Consider the following 21,624-nt stretch of genomic DNA (forward strand, 5'->3'; position numbering starts at 1 on the left):
ATGGGCCCTAGTCTGCATCCCTTATGTTGAGCAATAGTTACTCATAGTATCGTTCTCATTAAAGTAAATAGGCAAAACTCTGCTTTCAGTTAAACTGGTATAACTCCACTGATTTCAGTGGAATTATCCTGAATTTACACCAGTATAATTGAGAGCCAAAATGTCTTGTTTTCTCTATTCTCCTATTGACTTAAGTTCTCCACACAGTCAAGTGGAGCCTGGTGCATACTCTCCCTCACATATATTTAAAGGGTATCTCTCCTTTTTTATAACTGGCCCTTACCTAAAGCCAGTCTGGATACAGTCTTTGGGTCTTCTCCCATTTTCTTCACTGTGAGGTCACCATCAATTACTCTCCACCTCTCCATCACATGCAGCCAGTATCATCAGGTCTAGTCCAAAGCTCATTGAACTATAATGGGAGTCTTTCCATTGACTTCAGTATGCTTTGGATCAGGTCCCATGGAGAATGGTTGAAAGGACAGGACATAAAGTCATCTTTAGAAATGCTGTCAGTTTTGTTCAATGAAACATCAGGTACTGCAGGACAAACATGGTAGTGCAAGTCACATCTCTGTAGTTCAGTATCTTGAAACATACTGCAGCAGACCTCCACTTAATTGGATGAGATCTCTTTCCTGGCAACATGTTCTAAATGTGGCTACTTCTAAGCAATCCAGCCAGTAAGACTTTCCTTCTTAACTCTAGATATGCCTCATGACTCAACCTCAAGACCTGCCTCTCTCTTGCATAAAATGTTTTCTATCTGAGTGTATCTCATATAAAGATGTTGACACTTCTTCCCTGTTATGAGTGTCTTCTGAACTGGTTCTCTGGAACCGTGAACAGTCCTATCATGAGAACTGAGATACACTGAGAACAAATTGGCACTTTCTTTCAAGAAGAAGCAGTCACACCAGTGGCTAATATAGCTTAAGTGTATTAAAACACATTTGAGTATCACATAAGAGAAATAATGAATCAATTTTGTTTGAAAAGAAACATGATTTATTAAGAAATTATATACTGAATTCCCCTACAGCCTCTGTGAGAAGGGATTATTCCAACTTCAAGCATGTGGAGAATGCTTGAGAGATTGGGGAATGGAACGATCCTATTGACTGAAAGTGAAACAAAACAATTGATAATCTACTGTAAGGTTTCAAATATTGGCAATATATAAAACATTCACCTGTCTGGAATACAGTTTGGATAGGACATTCACTGGCATGTAAACTTTTCCATAAGGTAACAACAAACTGCTTTGAGATAGTAACAGATACAGATGAAATAACTGTGCTAATCTATGGCATCACAGAGAGTGCTTGTTTGAAAAAAAAAGGGATTAATAAGTGGGTCTAATTTATAGTTTATCAATTGATCTGATATTTGACATATTTGCACTTTTTAGAGATTACAGTGAAATAGTGCATGAACAGAGCAGAACTATTACTTTGCCTTTCAATATTATCCCTACTAGTAAACATAATTATTTTGAACTATGAATATAATGAAAAGTAATGAAAAATACCACACAACATGACTGATCATACGTCTGTGATCATAACATGACTGTGTTTGAATTAAGCTATAAACATAGAAATGCAATATCAACTGACTTTAAATATGCTAAACAGTAAAACATGCTAATCATAAAAATAGCTTTTACAAATATACATTTGTATACAGTGTCTCTCACGCCTGTTAAATATGTCCTTCATATTATTATCATACAGTACCTTGGCCTTTAAGACATCAAAATTAAAAACAAATAATACCAATAATTAGCCAGAGAAAAACACATTTACAATCTAAACCATAAAAATCTGACAGTTGTACAGCTTAGAACATATAAGAAATGAAATTTCTAAGGTTTGAACAATAATGTCCATTTTAATAAGTAAAGTGAGTTTTCATACAAATTGAATCAAAGGTGTTGCTAGCCAGTAAGAAACCGCAGTTCACATTTCTGTGGGGGAGTGGAAAGGGGAAGTCACAGTTTCTCTTCTCAGCCTCCAAGGGGCTCACACATGACACCTCATCACTTGATCTGTAGAAACTGAAAAATGAAACATTTGCTTTAATGTGAAAACATGGGCTTTGTTTCAGCAGCACATGGAAAAGGCGTCAGAATAAACTGCAGGGGAAAGGGAACAGGGCAGCTTTATTTGGTCAAATCAGCTTTATTTATTTATTTGCATGGTCAAATCACTCAGTGCAAGCATCTGACATTGACACTAAATTAATTATGTTTTTAAGCTAAAAGGAATGTCATGTAACTGCTACAATGGACGGCCAATACCATAAATACCCCTAAATTAGAATGCATTGCCCAGAATTAACTACACTGATTCAAGTCACAACCCAGCTCTTTGGTGAAGTACACCTCTCTTCAGTAGTTTAAATTTGTAACAACAGGGAAAGAAAGAATGTATCTCAGCTACTTTGTGAGATAACGTAGAATACGTTGACCTGCATAATTACATGTATTCTAAATACACTGCATATGGCTCTCTATATTTTGGGTTTCATAACACTATTCTCCTATCTTTTTCCAAACTACTACGTGCCACAAGGGGCCACAGCAATGGTTCCCTCAACCCACCCAGCAATATTGTTAACCTATCCAACTATACTCTTAGCTGTCCTATCTCGGGGCCTCTCCTTCTGCCCCTCCACCCCCACGAACATGGTACAGTTCTGTGGTGACCTAGAATCCTATTTTCGATGTCTCCGACTCAAGGAATATTTCCAACACATCTCTGAACAACATACTAATCCACAGAGACCTCACTACCAACATTACAAAAAGAAGGATTCTAGGTGGACTCCTCCTGAAGGTCGAGACAGCAGACTGGACTTCTACATAGAGTGCTTCCGCCGACGTGCACTGGCTGAAATTGTGGAAAAGCAGCATCACTTGCCCCACAACCTCAGCCGTGCAGAACACAATGCCATCCACAGCCTCAGAAACAACTCTGACATCATAATCAAAAAGGCTGACAAAGGAGGTGCTGTTGTCATCATGAATAGGTCGGAATATGAACAAGAGGCTGCTCGGCTGCTCTCCAACACCACTTTCTACAAGCCATTACCCTCTGATCCCACTGAGAGTTACCAAAAGAAACTATAGCATTTGCTCAAGAAACTCCCTGAAAAAGCACAAGATCAAATCCGCGCAGACACACCCCTGGAACCCCAACCTGGGATATTCTATCTACTACCCAAGATCCATAAACCTGGAAATCCTGGGCGCCCCATCATCTCAGGCATTGGCACCCTGACAGCAGGATTGTCTGGCTATGTAGACTCCCTCCTCAGGCCCTACGCTACCAGCACTCCCAGCTACCTTCGAGACACCACTGACTTCCTGAGGAAACTACAATCCATCGGTGATCTTCCTGATAACACCATCCTGGCCACTATGGATGTAGAAGCCCTCTACACCAACATTCCACACAAAGATGGACTACAAGCCGTCAAGAACACTATCCCTGATAATGTCACGGCTAACTTGGTGGCTGAACTTTGTGACTTTTCCTTACCCATAACTATTTTACATTTGGGAACAATGTATACCTTCAAATCAGCGGCACTGCTATGGGTACCCGCATGGCCCCACAGTATGCCAACATTTTTATGGCTGACTTAGAACAACGCTTCCTCAGCTCTTGTCCCCTAACGCTCCTACTCTACTTGCGCTATATTGATGACATCTTCATCATCTGGACCCATGGAAAAGAAGCCCTTGAGGAATCCCACCATGATTTCAACAATTTCCATCCCACCATCAACCTCAGCCTGGTCCAGTCCACACAAGAGATCCACTTCCTGGACACTACAGTGCTAATAAACAATGGTCACATAAACACCACCCTATACCGGAAACCTACTGACCGCTATTCCTACCTACATGCCTCCAGCTTTCACCCTGACCACACCACACGATCCATTGTCTACAGCCAAGCTCTGTGATACAACCGCATTTGCTCCAACCCCTCAGCCAGAGACAAACACCTACAAGATCTCTATCAAGCATTCTTACAACTACAGTACCCACCTGCGGAAGTGAAGAAACAGATTGATAGAGCCAGAAGAGTTCCCAGAAGTCACCTACTACAGGACAGACCTAACAAAGAAAATAACAGAACGCCACTAGCCATCACCTTCAGCCCCCAACTAAAACCCCTCCAACGCATTATTAAGGATCTACAACCTATCCTGAAGGATGACCCAACACTCTCACAAATCTTGGGAGACAGGCCAGTCCTTGCCTACAGACAGCCCCCCAACCTGAAGCAAATACTCCCCAGCAACCACATACTACACAACAGAACCACTAACCCAGGAACCTATCCTTGCAACAAAGCCCGTTGCCAACTATGCCCACATATCTATTCAGGGGACACCATCACAGGGCCTAATAACATCAGGCACACTATCAGAGGCTCGTTCACCTGCACATCCACCAATGTGATATATGCCATCATGTGCCAGCAATGCCCCTCTGCCATATACATTGGTCAAACTGGACAGTCTCTACGTAAAAGAATAAATGGACACAAATCAGATGTCAAGAATTATAATATTCAAAAACCAGTCGGAGAACACTTCAATCTCTCTGGTCACGCGATTACAGACATGAAAGTTGAGATATTACAACAAAAAAACTTCAAAACCAGACTCCAGCGAGAGACTGTTGAATTGGAATTCATTTGCAAATTGGATACATTTAACTTAGCCACTCCCAGTCTCTATTCAAGCCTAAGTCATTATGCAAGGTAACCTATTTCCCCTTGTTTTTTCCTACCCGCCCCCCGCCCCCCAGACGTTCTTGTTAAACCCTGGATTTGTGCTGGAAATGGCCCACCTTGATTATCATACACATTGTAAGGAGAGTGATCACTTTAGATAAGCTATTACCAGAAGGAGAGTGGGGTGGGGGGAGAGAAAACCTTTTGTAGTGGTAAACACCCATTTTTTCATGGTTTGTGTGTATAAAAGGATCTTCTATACTTTCCACAGTATGCATCCGATGAAGTGAGCTGTAGCTCATGAAAGCTTATGCTCAAATAAATTGGTTAGTCTCTAAGGTGCTACAAGTACTCCTTTTCTTTTTGCAAATACAGACTAACACGGCTGTTACTCTGAAACCTGCCATTTATGTTGATCACATGCTTTAACACTGGGGGGCTGAGGAGAGTTCCTGTTATCTGGTTCATGAGTCTTTTCCCAGTTGCTTTCTAATAGTTTTAATATTATTATAGTGTGCATGCAATTAGGCCTGTCCTGTTTATTAAGGATTAGATCTTATTTGTTTTAGTTAAATACCATCACTTTTTGGCTTCTATTGTGGCTTTTTCAGCAATACTGTTTTAGAGTGGGAATGTAGTGGAACTTCCTAAGGGCATTATGCCTGGAGATACCTGCCTCTGCAGACACTAGGGTCTTGGGATAAATACCCACTGAAGGTCATGAGAAGCTTTTCATTGACTTCAGATGGGCATTGGATCAGGCCCTGTGGGAGCACTGAGCCACTAAACAGCTGCAACACCCATTAAAAGTGCACAGCAAGAGCTCCCATCTACAAGGGTTGGAAGATAGAAGTCTCCTCAACTGTGCAGAAAGTTTTGATTAAAACCAAGAATTTTCCATTTTTGTTGAAATTTTCAGCAGAAATTTTTAAGTATTCATTGAAAAGCCAAAAAATCTGAAAACCATCTTTTAAACTTTTTGACAAATAAAATTGAAACCTTTTGACCAAAACCTGAAAAATTTCAGACAAAAAAATGAATATTTTTCAGCCAACTCTGGTTTACAGTGGAAAAGTTTCAGGTTTTGGGGTTTTCTATTGAAAAAATCAAAAGTTTTAAAGAAAAGTAGAGGCTTCCTGCAAACATTTATGTTGTATTGAAAAAAACACAATTTTCTGTTGAAAAGATCAGATGGAATTTTTTTTGACCAGTTCCACTCCCAACAGCACTGGCCCAAGTCTTCTTATAGCTGTGTAGCACTCCGGAGACATTATGCATTTTCACTCCCTCCTTATCCCCAGGGAGCATCAACATTCTGGCTGTACCCAGCACAGGTAGACAGGGCTGTGGTGGAGAGTCCCCATGCCCTCCCATCCTTGTACAAAAGCACCTACCATCTGCTGCTCTGTTTTAAGTGAAAATGATATTTAAAAATATTATTCTCCACACGCATAGAGAAGTTTTTCATATCGCCCTATTTTTAGCACTGTATCCTTAGACAGACTTAACTACATGAAAAGGATTTTCAATCCTCCCCTTAAGTAAGAGAGAGGCCTGATGGTTGTTAAGTAGCTATTCATCTTGTGAGAGGAAGAAAGCCTGCGGTTCCACTGTGCACCCCATTAGCTCCAGAGACAGTTCTCCTTTTCTAGCCTTTTGTAGCCTCACTGCTACATTATATATGCAAAAGACAATAATTATCCAAGGAAGAAGAGAGACAGATTTTCAAATTATTTATTGAAGCTTTTTCCTTGCCATAAACCTTCCAGGCATTTACCTATCGCTAGTAATAAAAAGCTTCATTAGGTTACTATTATGAAGCAGTGCTGCTAACCATCTGGATCCAAACTGTGAATGTTGCTCTGCTGTCATTTAGAAACAATGGTAAAAATTTACCAGTCCCACAAGCAAAAAAATCTTGTGTTTTCTTTCAGTACATGGGCTTGTTATTTGTCTCTTGTTCTTAAAGGCTCGGAAGAAAGGTTAAAATGTTAGATATTCAAGCTTCTATTTTCTCCAGAATGACAGTCACCCAGGGCTATGATTAATCTAGTCTAATATAATACTAATTTTATTCTACTTCTTTCTGCTGAATAGTGTGTAATTTATCTACTGGCTTTATGGTAGCTCTGATGATATTAAAAACACTCATGATGATTAATGTTTTTTTTTAAATCTTTTCATTTCCTTCCAGTTATGTATAAAAAAACCGACCCTGACACAATAGAGAGGAAAATGAATTACATTCAAGCAAGCAATATGGCTTTCATTTGGTGTGGTTATAATGGAACATATCAACCCCAAAAGCAAGATTCAAACGTATTGCATTAAAAATTGGATAACATATAGCAGCTGCAGTCATAAATAACATCAGACAAACAGTAAATACTGTCCTACTTGTGATAACATCCCTTGGGAAAATGAAAAGTTGTTATGGACTATTTATTCATTCATTTTCCTCCTGAAATAATTTGCCTTTGCTATTCTTTTTCTATATGGTTGACTTGTTGAGCATAGGATACTGGAGGAACTGTGGTCAGTCATGTACTGTATCTTAGTTTTACAGAATTATTGTTGCTCCTACAATTCCAATGCATAATGACAGGTTTCAGAGTAACAGCGGTGTTAGTCTGTATTCGCAAAAAGAAAAGGAGTACTTGTGGCACCTTAGAGACTAACCAATTTATTTGAGCATAAGCTTTCGTGAGCTACAGCTCACTTTATTGGATGCATACTGTGGAAAGCACAGAAGATCTTTTTATACACACAAACCATGAAAAAATGGGTGTTTACCACTACAAAAGGTTTTCTTTCCCCCCACACCCCACTCTCCTGCTGGTAATAGCTTATCTAAAGTGATCACTCTCCTTACAATGTGTATGATAATCAAGGTGGGCCATTTCCAGCACAAATCCAGGGTTTAACAAGAACGTCTGAGGAGGGCGGCGGGGTAGGAAAAAACAAGGGGAAATAGGTTACCTTGCATAATGACTTAGCCACTCCCAGTCCCTATTCAAGCCTATTTCCCCTTGTTTTTTCCTACCCCCCCCCCCAGACGTTCTTGTTAAACCCTGGATTTGTGCTGGAAATGGCCCACCTTGATTATCATACACATTGTAAGGAGAAAAGGAGTACTTGTGGCACCTTAGAGACTAACCAATTTATTTGAGCATGAGCTTTCGTGAGCTACAGCTCACTTCATCAGATGCATACCGTGGAAACTGCAGCAGACTTTATATACACACAGAGAATATGAAACAATACCTCCTCCCACCCCACTGTCCTGCTGGTAATAGCTTATCTAAAGTGATCAACAGGTGGGCCATTTCCAGCACAAATCCAGGTTTTCTCACCCTCCACCCCCCCACACAAATTCACTCTCCTGCTGGTGCTAGCCCATCCAAAGTGACAACTCTTTACATAATCAAGTCGGGTTATTATGTAAAGAGTTGTCACTTTGGATGGGCTAGCACCAGCAGGAGAGTGAATTTGTGTGGGGGGGTGGAGGGTGAGAAAACCTGGATTTGTGCTGGAAATGGCCCACCTGTTGATCACTTTAGATAAGCTATTACCAGCAGGACAGTGGGGTGGGAGGAGGTATTGTTTCATATTCTCTGTGTGTATATAAAGTCTGCTGCAGTTTCCACGGTATGCATCTGATGAAGTGAGCTGTAGCTCACGAAAGCTCATGCTCAAATAAATTGGTTAGTCTCTAAGGTGCCACAAGTACTCCTTTTCTTTTTGCGAATACAGACTAACACGGCTGTTCCTCTGAAACCTGTCATTGTAAGGAGAGTGATCACTTTAGATAAGCTATTACCAGAAGGAGAGTGGGGTGTGGGGGGAAAGAAAACCTTTTGTAGTGGTAAACACCCATTTTTTCATGGTTTGTGTGTATAAAAAGATCTTCTGTACTTTCCACAGTATACATCCGATGAAGTGAGCTGTATCTCATGAAAGCTTATGCTCAAATACATTTGTTAGTTTCTAAGGTGCCACAAGTACTCCTTTTCTTTTTACAGTTCCAATATGAGCCCTCTGGCTTTTGTACATGACCTATCCAGTGATGAGCTGCCAAAATCTTAACAACCGGTTCCCTCCTCACCCTACGAGGGGGTCGTGGCCCGCCCCCCCGGGACTCCTGCCCCATCCAGCCCCCGTGTTCCTTGATGCCCCCCCTGGGACTCCTGTCCCATCCACCCCCCTCCCCTGTCCCCTGACTGCTCCCAGAACTGGGCAGGAGGGTCTCGTGGACCACCGTAGTGGGTGCCCACCGCATCCTGCCCCTAAGAGCCAGAGGGACCTGCCAGGGGGAGAGTTGGGGAGTCCCGGAGGTGCTTACCTGGGGCGGCTCCCAGGAAGCATTCGGCAGGTCCCTCTGGCTCCTAGGGGTGGGGTAGCATAGCTGGGGGGGAGCAGGGGGAGCAGCAGCCACTCCACCCACTGATCACCCACGGAGAAAATTTGGTGGGTGCAGAGCTCCCACCGGCAGCTCCCCTCCCTGTGCCCGGCCCCAGCTCACCTCCGCCTCCTCCCCTGAATGCACCATCCTGCTCTGTCTCTCCCCCCCTGCCCCCAGCTTCCTGCGAATCAGCTGTCCGCACGGGAAGCCTGGGAGTGATGAGAAGCAGGCGGCGGCTTCGTGCTCAGGCCCAGGGAGGCAGAGGTGAGCTGGGGCGGGGAGCAGTTCCCCTGCGCGCCCACCAGGTTACCTGCTCCGGCCTGGGATGCCCTCCTCGTGCTCCCCCGCCCCCCCCCCCCCGGCCCCAGCTCACATCTGCTCCGCCTCCCTGGGCCTGAGCACGAAGCCTCCGCTTGTTTCTCAGCCCGCCCAGGCTTCCTACGTGAACAGCTGATTAGCGGGAACCCTGCGGGGGGGGCCCGCGGAGAAGCAGAGCGGGGCAGTGCGTTTCCCCATGGGTTCTCCAGCACTGGAGCACCCACAGAGTCAGCGCCTAAGGTGCCACTTTTGGCCGGTTGTTAAATTTAGAAGCCCTCATCACTCATCATCTATCCCAAACCATATCCAATTAATTTAAACTTTACATTGCTGTAATACCATGTACAGATTTGCAAGACCTAAATTAAATGTTAAAGCAAAAATCCATCTGAGAGCCTATTTGCATGGCAGGATTTACTGGCTCCAAAGTTTCCCAAACTATACTCAGCTAAAAACTATGGAATCAATCATGGGGAGTTGAGACTCCATGAGATTCACTCTGATTCTTCCATGGGAATAGTATTTAGTAGGTTTGCCCCTGGCCTTCCAGAAAAGAGAGAGATTCCACTCCATAAATCCATGGATCTCTGTGAATCTGTCAGAGGCTAGACACATTTGTGTGGAACTTCTTTGCCTTCACACTGTCACTTGTCCTCCTTCTGCTCCTGGTTCTCTGCTACCCTTGAACATCAAGAGCTACGCTGCAAAACTCTCTTCCTGCAGTTTGCACTACTGCATTATCCGAGGGGCTTTTTTGGGAGCAGGCAGCATTAAAATATGATTTATAGCAGCACTGATTGCAGAGCCTGTCCAAGAGTTGCACTGAATCAGTGAATCTTTTGGGTGTAGTGGGCACCCCCATCTCCAGCACAATTTGGGGCTGTACTGGTCATTTCTTTGTTTCTGTAGCAGAGCAGGTGTTTGTAGTCACTTTGCACTGCTTTACCTCCTGCTCCCCCCATCTCCTTTTTGGTTAGACTTTCTGCTGATTGAGTCTTGGTTTCTGCTGGCAGAACTGTGAACAAACCCTGCACTCTTTCTGCACCTAACTTACTGTGTTGTATCCCACAGGCTTGGGGGCCGGAGAACATAGTGGAGGGAGACCAGTCAGCATGACCTCCCCAGTTCCCTCCAAAAGTGTGGAGTTCCTCTCTGGTGGGGCTCCCACAGGCTTGAGGGAAAGGCATGCTGCAGAAGCTGCACTCCCTCTTCTGTGCCCAGCCTAGAGCTGTAAGTGCAAGCTTCTCTGTGAATGCATAATTGCTGAGCATATGCCTTTGTTTAGAGAGTGTTAGAAATGTGACATGAAAAAAAGATTGCAAAGATGTTCACAATTAAGATAATATGGGACATGTCTTCCACCACCTATGGTATGGGTGCATTCAGAAAGTGAATAGAGGGTAGGGTTGCCAGGTGTCCAGTTTCTGGTCAAAAAGGGCACGTGACAGTGTTGGCTCAGAAACACTGACCAGATGCCAAAAGTCTGGTTATCACCTCAGGGGTGCTGGAACAGTGGGGGCCAAGCAGGCGCCACCCACCGCAGCGCAGCACTTGGCTGCCGAGGAAGCCAGGGGGCAGAGTGCTGTGATCATCTCCCAGCCTGGCTTTGCAGAGGAGGAGAAGGGGCAGACCAGCTCAGCTCAGCTCCCTGCCTCTCTCTCGTGTTTTCAGACTAGAGAATGCATAGGTTAGGGGTGGGTGGACATTGCCTTAGATTTCTCTTCTACAAATAAATCATTATGGAGCGCAGTCTACAAACACATCTATTCTTGTGAATAACTTTGGAGCCATTCCAATCTATTAATAAAGTACAATTATAAGCTTTTAAAGTTATATACTCTTCAGCGGATGGAATTGGCACAGTTCATTTGATTTCTTTCCACAGTAATAATTTTGGGCCCAATCCTGCACATTTACTTACAAGAATAATCTTTGCTCATGGAAATAATCCTATTGACTTTAAATTGACTTCAATGGGATCGCTGATGTGATTAAGAAGTAGTCAGATGGAATTTGTTGGCATCCTTTCATCTATGAGAGACAGTGGTAATTGCAGCCTATGATGTAAATGGTTTGCAGTGTCTCATGTCACTGAATAGTCCAATCCGAGATTTGCATGATCTTTGGCAGTTATTGCAAATGTATGTATCTTGGTTGGGAGCAGCTTGCTTCCTACAGGCTCTTTTCTCTTCAAGCTGTAGGAACCAGCTCCTGTCATGGACTTGGATACCCTGATGGAGATGATGGCACCACTTGTTACGATCACTTGCCAAGATTTCCCATTGGTCAGGATCAATTCCAAATTCCCTCATATTTTGCTTGCATGTGTCTTTATAGCAAAGCTTGGGATGTCCTGTTGTTCTTGTTCCCTCTGATAGCTCCCCATGTAGCATGTCCTTGGGTATGTGTCCATCTTCCAACCTACTCAGATGGCCCAGACAGCGCAGTCGTCTTTGCTTGAGCAGGGCTGTGACACATGGTAAATTTGCCCTCTGAAGAACCTAAGTAGCTGAACTTTTGGAATTCTAGATGGTTTGCATTTAAGGTGATTGAAGGATCTTTTGGAACCCCCTGTCCTACCGTTTTCTTGTTGCTGATGGTGAGAGCACATGCCTGACAGGTACTTGAAATGCAGACCATGAGTTCTTGTAGATCTTCATTGTGGGCTATGTGGGCAGCAGCATCAGCGAATAGAAGTTCCCTGATTAGTACCTTTTTGACTTTGATCTTTTGACTTAAGTCATGACAGGTTGAAGAGTTTCCCATCTGATCTTGTACGGAGATAGACTCCATCTTAAACACACAGTTCAAGAGTACCAAGAAAAAGATTCCAAAGAGTGTAGGGGCAAGAACACATGAAATAGGGTTTTCAGGATCGAGTCCTTGAACATGTCTGTCAGTTTCAACTTTTTCTTTTCAAAATATTCAAAACCATTACAGCTTGTTTAGTAACAATAAAATGCCAGTTTTAGTTTTAAAGGGGAGAGAGCAGCGAGCCATGGAGGGAGAATGGCAGAGGAGTGAGTGGAGGGTGGGGCCTTAGGGGAGGTGGCAGAGCAGTGGTGTCCGGTTTTTAGAAATTGGAAAATTCACAACCCGAGTAGAGGGATATTGTGTAGTGTGCAGATGTTGGAAAATGTATTGTATGTTCTCCCCTAAATCACTGCCTGGGATAAATGTTTCTAACAAGCACGAGCACAGAGTTCACCTGCTGAAATACTGCATCAGTTTTTTGAGCATTATCATGGTGATATATGTTTAGAAATACATAGCACAGGCAGATAAATGGATAAACTACTCCTGAATAGCTCACACGTATAAGACAAAAATGAGGTGCAAATCCTCAAGTGTCAGGGCCTTCCAAGTATCCTTGCTTAATTCCTAATCTTACTCTTTCTATATCATTTCCTTCTGACCTCACGATACTACCATTCTCAAAGCTGGACTCCTGGCTGCAATGGGTTTTGTGGAGCTGGCAGCAGCCCTAGCAAATGCTGGTTAATACCTCAGAGTAGGCAGGCCTGATCCCCTGCCCTTATGTTTCTGGTCCCATCTCCTGGGCATTAGACTAGATGATCCTTGTGGCCCCTGTGGTTCCTTGTGGGCAGTGCCTGACTCCTTCCCCAGTGGCTGCTGCTGCCACTGGCTAAGTGTTGCCTGTGATGAATGGGACCCTCACCTGCTGCCTCCTTCCACTTTCCCCTGCTCCCCCACAAAAGTCACAATAATGGTATGCTTTTTGGGTTGTTCCTCCTCAGTTTGCAGTCAGAGAAAAATCAGCTGTGAGGTGCATCCCCTTCTGCAACTCTCTCCTGTTTTGTTCTCTAGCCTGTGGGGAAGGACCCCTGAGAATGCTGGGTCCACATTCTCACACTCCATTGTTCTCCCTTCCAGCAAAACATAGTCTATTTCTTTTTTTCCTTCTTAAATAGATGTTACTGATTATGAAATGTGTTGTATTAACAGCCCTGGAATCTGAAGACCTAGGCCTATCTACAGAACACACACATCATCAATTTAACCCTAGTCTATCCATGAATGGTCCAGAAACTCCTCTCCCACGGCCCCTAAAACAGAAAAAATCAGGGCACAAGCATTGTACAATGAAGTGAGCTGCCACTCTATTTATTTGGAGGGTCTCATACTCCAGTGCAAGACTGTAGGTAGACAAAATGGACAATCCTTCTCTCACCACCAGCACGTTTGTCTCACAAATACTTTGTAGGTAGAGACTGTGCCTTTTTTTGCTAAAGTTACGTTTAAAAATGGGAAAATGCCAATTCCTAATAGAACAAACATCTCAAACATATCTCACTCTATCTATAATTTTCTTCAAAATTAAAGTGAATTTGAAATTAAGCAAAACACATTTGGGCATTACTAATTATCATTGTTTATGATTAAGGCTACTTTTTAGTCATGGATATTTTTAGTAAAAGTCACGGACAGGTCATGGGAAGTAAACAAAAATTCATGGTCCGTGACCTGTCCATGACTTTTACTATATACCCCAACTAAAACTTGGGGTGGGGAGGTCGGGGGCTGCCCAGGGGTGCCGTGGGTGCTGTGGGGGGGGCGTCCCAGGTGCCGGGAAGGAGGGGCAGGTGGCAGCGCACAGCCCGGGACCCCTGCAGGTGCAGGGGGGAGGAGGCTTGGAGGGGCCGGCACACTCTGTAACTCTTCGCAGTCTGCTTTGGACTTAATTATCTTGAGTAATTTTGTATCATCTAAAAACTTGGCCACCTCACTGTTTACCCCTTTTTCCAGATCACTTATGAATATGTTGAAAGCACTGGTCCCAGTTCTGATCCTTTGGGGACACCACTATTTACCACTCTCCATTCTAAAAAGCTGACCATTTATTCCTATCATTTGCTTTTTGATTTTTAACTAGTTACTGATCCATGAGAGAACCTTCCCTTTTATCTCATGATAGCTTACTTTGCTTAAGAGCCTTTGGTGAGGAACCTTGTCAAAGGCTTTCTGCAAGTCCAAGTACACTATATCCACTAGATCACCCTTGCCCATGTTTGTTGATCCCCTCTGAGAATTCTAATAGATTGGTGAGGCATGATTTCCCTTTACAAAATCCGTGTTGACTCTTCCCCACCAAATCGTGTTCATATATATGTCTGATAATTCTGTTCTTTACTATACTTTCAAAGAATGTGCTTGGTACTGAAGTTAGGTTTACTGGCCAGGAATTGCCAGGATAGCTCTTGGAGCCTTGTTTAAAAAAAGTGACATTTTGTTAGCTATCTTTTGGCATCTAGTTTAGTGATAGATTATTTTCCATCCATTTGCACACAAATATTTTAGCAAATGGTATCTTAACATCTTTGTTAAAAAGAGTCCTATGAAAACTTCCACCCTTATAAAATCCTAAGCAGTAGCTTGGTGATCTAAACTTCAGGTTCTAAATAGCGTAACCAGTTCCCTGGGACAATAGATTCAGATCCTGACAGGGTCAGCTCAGTCCTTCATCTTTCCCAGCTATCTACCATGCAATTTATTGCCTGTGGCTCTTTTGCATAATACCTTAATAACTGAGGCTTGGTCTGCTTTGTACAGATCCTGTGGCTCTTTATATTGATATAGGGGTTTGCCCCATTGTTTTTGGCCAGTTTTTCTGGGATCTAGTAAATATCTTTGGCAATACACATGACCATATAGGCCTGCATTTCATTTAGTTATGATGTCTACATAGTTTCTATAGTTATTTTTGAGTCACCTCTCTCTTTATATCTGAATGCACTAATTATGGGCCAGATCCTTGGCTAGTATAAATTGACATATCTCTATTGACTTCAGAGCATCTACACTAGCTGAGGATCTGGCCCACAGTCTAGAAAACATGGGTTTGTGTTTTACTGCTTGTGATATTTCAATATAATGCACATAAATTACTACATTTTTCTCTTCTCTTTTTTTATTCATAGGTTTTTTTCCTTGAGAAGAGTGAAGTCAAGAAGCGGGAGACATAAGAGTTCGTCTGGCATAGACCAAAATCAGTGCAGTATCGGCTCAATTCTGCGATGTGCTAAGTGTCCTCAACTCCCACTGAAACAAACTGAAGTGAAGAACGCTCTGCACATGCCAGGATCCAGCTCTATGGAGCAGTAACTGTGCAGATGCCCCTGTGGTTCCTGACCCCCAAACGTGAGCAAATATCATGCCAAATGCTGAGAGGTGCTGCGACTTCCGCTGAAGACAATGATAATCCCATTTTAGCACCTCTCAGGATCTGGCCCATTCTAGTGGCATGAGATGTAAGTCAGTCTTTCTATTGGCATGCCAGCGAGCTCACTTTTAAGCATGAGCCCTGATAATGCTAATGGTGCAGATGAGGTGTTTTTGGGATTCAGAGTGCTGTCAAAAAGTTGTAAAAGAAAATTTTAGCTGCTTTAACCTCTGCTTGATATAAGGAGTGGGGATTCCCCAGTGTGAACCGGTAATCCAATTAGCATTAATGCTAAAGGTAAGAATTCCTGCCCTACCAGTGCCAAGGGAGCAGGACTGAATGGAGGGTTTAAACTTTAAAGAATTGCTGAAAATCCTACTTGAAGGCCACTCAACATGACTAAGCTTTTAATTTTATTTTTTAATGTTTCACTAATGTGTGGTTTAGGAAAGTGAAAGACTGAGAGAACTCATTTTAATTAAGGAAACATCTGTTAAGCTTGCCCAGTTTTGTCTAATATTGAGGAAGGAATTGGAGAGGGGAAAAATGTAGACATTGTAGGTAACGTAAAGAGCAAAGCAAAACAAAATGGTGGGAGAAGAAAAGGGGTGTTAATGGGAACAGGTAGTTGAAAGAGTCTGGAATGATGTTACAGAGTCCACAATAGGCCCAGGGGAAAGGAGAAGGAATGAATGGAGAGGAAGAGGGACGGGACAGTAACAGTAATGAGTAATAGAAAGGTATTGCAGGTGGTGGAGATACGGTCCTGAATGAAGGCAATCAAAAAAAAAAAAAAAAAAGAGGGAGGTAGATTGTTTTGACACTTGCCTTGGAAAAGGGTGGGTTTGAGAGTGTGATCCTGGTGGATAGAGAAGAGAAGTAATGGCATGAAAGAGCAAGCAAGATTTACCAGAACATTTGGAAATGAGAAGAGAAGCAGGACATAAATTTAATAGTATATTTTAAATAGCTTCTCTCAGGCTCTTTCCCCATTAATACTTATTTTACCTACACAGGACAGTGCATAATAGCATCTATCAATTTTATTCTATGAGATTTCCAAGAGTTTTTTCTATTAAACATAAATGACAAAAACTGAAATGCTGGATTAAAGATTGCATTGTGCTATGTAAATGTAGAACCACTGGGTGCACTCACTTAACTCTCTGTTGTCACCTTCTTCAGCTCTGCCCCGCACAGTCTGTGTGCCTCCATTCCTCTTCCCTTATTGCAAATGCAGCTTCCTTCTTCCTCTTCCACTCAGTTTTCAGCTTTTGTATCTTATTAATGATAATTTGATTAGCTCTGGCAGTGTGCTAGATATTTTTCAGAACTTAGAATAAAACTTGATCTTTGTAACAGTAGCTACTGGAGTCAGTGTATACTGACCTTTGTCATGTGACATGGATGTTGACTTTATTATCCTGAACCAGATCGTTACCCACCCAAACATCCTTATACTCTAAGAACCCAAACTTGCTCTCATTGAAGTTAATGGTTAAAAAATCCAATTGAATTCACTGGGAGCAGGGTTAGGTTCTAAAATAAGTTTATACTGCCTTCAGTACTTGGAATAGTCTTCCATTTGTTGTCTGACAATCCCTCTCTCCTTCAAACACACGTCTTCCAGGAACTGACCCATCTTTCCCTTATAACGAATAATTTCTACAGAGAACTTTACTGGCGAGACCAAGGCATTCTATCCATGGAGGCAGAATGACTCAGCAGGGCACTAGGATTATACTTCCTTAGTGGGAGGAGGAGCAGAATTTGGATTTTATATTTTATGCTCGTTGGAGTAAGGAGTATGTCTTACTCTGTTTGAAAAGTGCTGTGAAAATTTAATGTATGTAATGGTCAATAGCAACATAACTGGAGACTGCTGCTGTACATACAAACAGAGTAGGCCAGGTGTTAGGATATAGATATTCAGGCCTGTCTGTAAAGGCCTATACTCTAAGAATTTAGGTGTATTCTTATCACTTGGCTAATTATAGAGGTATAAAAGAGAGAATCAAAATCACTATCTGCTGGTGTAAGGGCCTTCTCTTACTGTGACAGTCTGAGGCCCTGTTCTTAGGCTAAGGCCTTTGGCTAAGCAGCAGAGGCAGCCATAAGCTGGGAAGCGAACAGTCACATCCTCACATTCCAAACTAGTCACATTGAAATAAGGTGCTATTGGGCTGTGAGGCACTATCAGGACAGGATTGTATTCCTATCACCTCCAGAGAAAGGGAAGTGCCTAGAAAATGTAAAAGGAAACTTAGTTTGATAGCATCCTGTCTGGCAAGAACTCACTTATCAATAGCTGGGATGTGAAATCCTCACTTCTGTATTGTCTTGTCATTATAGTTCCCACTTTGCTATTGTTTGTCTGTATAATCTCTGTCTGGTACTGTGATTGTTCCTGTCTGCTGTATAATTAATTTTGCTGGGTGTAAACTAATTAAGGTGGTGGGATATAATTGGTTACATAATCATGTTACAATATGTTAGGATTGGTTAGTTAAATTTCAGGAAAATGATTGGTTAAGGTATAGCTAAGCAGAACTCAAGTTTTACTATATAATCTGTAGTCAATGAGGAAGTGGGTGGGTGTGGGTGGGAGGGTGAGGGAAATGGGAACAGGGAATGGGGGTAAGAAAATTGGAATCATGTTTTGCTAAGGGTAGGAATGGGAACAGGGACACAGGTGTAAGGCTCTGTGGTGTCAGAGCAAGGCTTATTCCTTCACCCACTTACTTCCCTGGTCCTTCTCGCATGAACAGAGAGCAACAATACCCGAAGTCCAAAGGTGCAAACAATTCGATGTTTATTGCGGTGAACTTCCAGCAAGCATGATTCCAGTTTCCTTCCTTAGTATCCTCCTTCCCTAACACCAGGTTAAAATGGAATTTAATCGATGTCCAAAACCTTGTTATCTGGAAAGTTGAGCCAGTAATTTTGTTTCTAACAGGTTAGTTGGTTTGCATTTAAAGGAATTAGATTGCTACCATTTTAATAATTATTTCCCTTTTCTGAGGTCCATAAATGGCTGCACACTGATAAATTCAATCTGACTTTCACATTATGGTGTTAAGAACAGGAGTACTTGTGGCACCTTAGAGACTAACACATTTATTTAGTAGTATTAAATTTGTTAGTGTCTAAGGTGCCACAAGTACTCCTGTTCTTTTTGCGGATACCGACTAACATGGTTGCTACTCTGAAACCTGTCATTATGGTGTTAGCCAGTCATAAAAACATTTAAATAATATTTATATTTTCTCAGAAAATAAGACCTTTTGGTAACAATGGATCACTAACTACAGTGTCTTTGGGACTGCTGTAGAAAGGAATAAAATAATGTTTATAATTTTTGTCAATTTATACAGAAAAAAGAACAGCTACCTTTTGACTTTTGAGCATTGCCCCACTTTACTTCCACAAAGATGCTCTTTGATTTACAGACATGGTTTGAAGGAAAATGTTCCCTCTGATGGTTTTATTATTGACCATTCTTGTATCTGAAGCATTTTGATAAGGACTGTGAAATGAATGTTCTCCAGGGGAACTAAAGCTATGTACTTTCAAAGTCTGGCACACCAGGAAAAATGTATGATATATGGTGGCTGCTCAACTACAGTTAAATCAAAGAATTGCAGGACTGAGTGGATGGGTTTAATCCTTAGTTCAATGCACAGCCCAAGCAGCGTGGCTGTGTCCTCAGGAACTTCTCAGTGTGAGGTAGAAACTTCTACTGAGACTGCAGAGCAATAGCATGGTCCCCTGACACTGCTTCTCCGGTGTCCGGGCTGGAGATACTTTTGTAGGCAGTGGAAATATTCAAAAACATCTTGGGGTCTGATCCAATGCCTAATGAAGTCAACTGAAATACTTACACTGATGTAAATCAAGAATAACTCCACTGAAATCAAAGAAGTTATACCAGTGTTAACTTAGTGAGTACAGAACTTACTCTATTTAAAGTAATTTTGTCCTAATATTAGCAAATTATTTAAAATTTCTGTAATCTTCCTGAGTTAAAGTTAGAAATTCAGAACCTATTTTTCATGAGCACACAAAAATCTAGTTTGGAATTTATGTTGGATTTTTGCAGTTAAAAAGTGTTAACTGCCTAGTTCTGTACAACACTTAGACGGGTTTGATTCTGCTCTCATTAGTTGCACACTGCTGTATTTCCACTGACTTGTATGAAGTTACTCCTGATTTACATCAGGAGAAGAATCAGCAAAATCAGGCTAGTAGTATCAGACATTAAAGTCAAGTTATATCAGAAATGTATTTTGCCTATTCAGTGTAGTATTTTGTGTGTGTCCATCCGAGAAAAATATTTGACCTGACATGAAAGTTGGTCTATGCTATGAAAGAGACAATGTGGGTGAGACAATATCTTTTATTGGACCAACTTTTGTTGGTGAGAGAGACAAGCTTTAAAGAAGTTGGTCCAATAAAAAGATTATCTCACCCACCTTGTCTCTCTTATATCCTGGGACCAACATGGGTACAACTATACAGCCTGCAATAGTTGGCCTATGTCATGAGACTATTGTGTGTCTGAATCAATCTGACACAGTAACAATTGTGGGTGTAATAGTAGGAGATGATTTTTTTAAAATCATGCTTTTGGTAGTTTTAAAAATGGGCAATTAAAATAAATATTTTCATCTCTTAAAATACTGAATACCATGAGAGGTGAGAAACCATTTGTTATTTTTTAAAAGCTTAAGGTAACAATAGAGACCTATCAAAAAGCCAAAACAAAACAAAAATTGATCCAAGAGTCTGAACAAACTTACTCAGTGATGATGAATCTGCTGGTGACGACCTGACAAGCTAACAAACAGCGCAAGAAGATAACTGAGCTATCCTTTTCAATCACAATCCACAGAAGAGCAAAAAAAGAGCTAGGCATAAGCTATTTAGACAACTCAGCAAGTACAGCAGTAGTCAGAAATGCTTTTACATTTCAAATATATTGTCAAAATATCATCCATGCTAATGTTTCAAAAAAGGCTCATAGCTAGAACACTGTCAGGCTACAGTTCCTGTTAACATTTGGTATACAAGAGTTTTCCCCAAAGCAGGCTTTATTTATTGACAGTATATCTAGTAATTAAGAGTATTTTTTTTTTGGATTGCCGTAGCATGGTATTGGTTTTAGCAGTTTATTCATACTTTTCATGGTCTAAATACTTGTAGGTTGTACCAAGTTCTTTTATTACTTTTCTCTAGAAAAACACTAATTCAACCTTAACTGTAAATGTCTTTTCTCAGAATTGGTGTATCTGATTTAACCACTGCAGAACACACATGACTTCTGTGATTTCAATGGGACTCGTATCTTGCAGTAGGAGAACAGGGTCCAGTATGTCTCCAGAGTCATAAATACATCTGTTACACATGGGTGGACTCTTCACTGGAAGCCACTAGTGGAGATTACAGCTGTTAGCTCTACTGGGTGTTACAGGACGCATCCAGCAATTTCACTTCAGAGGAACATACTTCAAAAAGAGACTAGATGCTAAAGGGTCCAACTTTTTCCTCATTGAATTTCTGGCATTAATTTTATAAACTCAGGGCCTGATGCTGCACTGGTGTAAATCAGCATAGCTCCAATCACGTCAACAGATTACACGGCTTGACTGCTGAGAATCTAGCCCACACAGATTTAAAACAGGAGTAACTTCAGTGATGTCAAGAGAAGTATAAGTGAGTGGAGAATCAGGTTCTGAGAACTCAGATTAGCTCATACCTAATTATCTATATGTCTTTGCAGACCATGCTATAAGGTAAATGATTGTTGAAAATTCAGGAGGCCCAGGATTGTTGGGTATAGTATTTCTGAGAAAATAAATTAATTTTTTTCTGTCTTGTTGAAGGGTATACCTGTTAGTTCCATGGGTAAAGACTTCTTACATTTTTTCCCCTCCAACCCAGAAAGATGTAGTTTGAAGACATCTTGGGGT

At 41.8% G+C, this 21,624-nt stretch overlaps 1 protein-coding gene across 16 annotated transcripts in view; it reads right to left on the bottom strand.

The window, feature by feature from the left end:
* Positions 1 to 985: 985 nt before the first annotated feature.
* RALYL (RALY RNA binding protein like) overlaps positions 986 to 21,624 on the bottom strand; it is a 643,381-nt gene continuing 622,742 nt past the window's right edge. For 15 of the 16 annotated variants that reach the window (XM_048841083.2, XM_048841088.2, XM_048841091.2 and 12 more), the window contains one exon: positions 16,820 to 16,935. In XM_048841083.2, the coding sequence (XP_048697040.1) occupies positions 16,837 to 16,935 (99 nt within the window). In that variant the 3' untranslated portion in view covers positions 16,820 to 16,836. Of the gene's footprint in view, positions 2,060 to 16,819; positions 16,936 to 21,624 lie in introns of those variants that run through there. The other variant, XM_048841084.2, reaches the window with a different exon arrangement.

The sequence above is a fragment of the Caretta caretta genome, chromosome 2 (assembly GCF_965140235.1).
Source record: "Caretta caretta isolate rCarCar2 chromosome 2, rCarCar1.hap1, whole genome shotgun sequence".
NCBI classification, from domain to species: Eukaryota; Metazoa; Chordata; order Testudines; family Cheloniidae; genus Caretta; species Caretta caretta.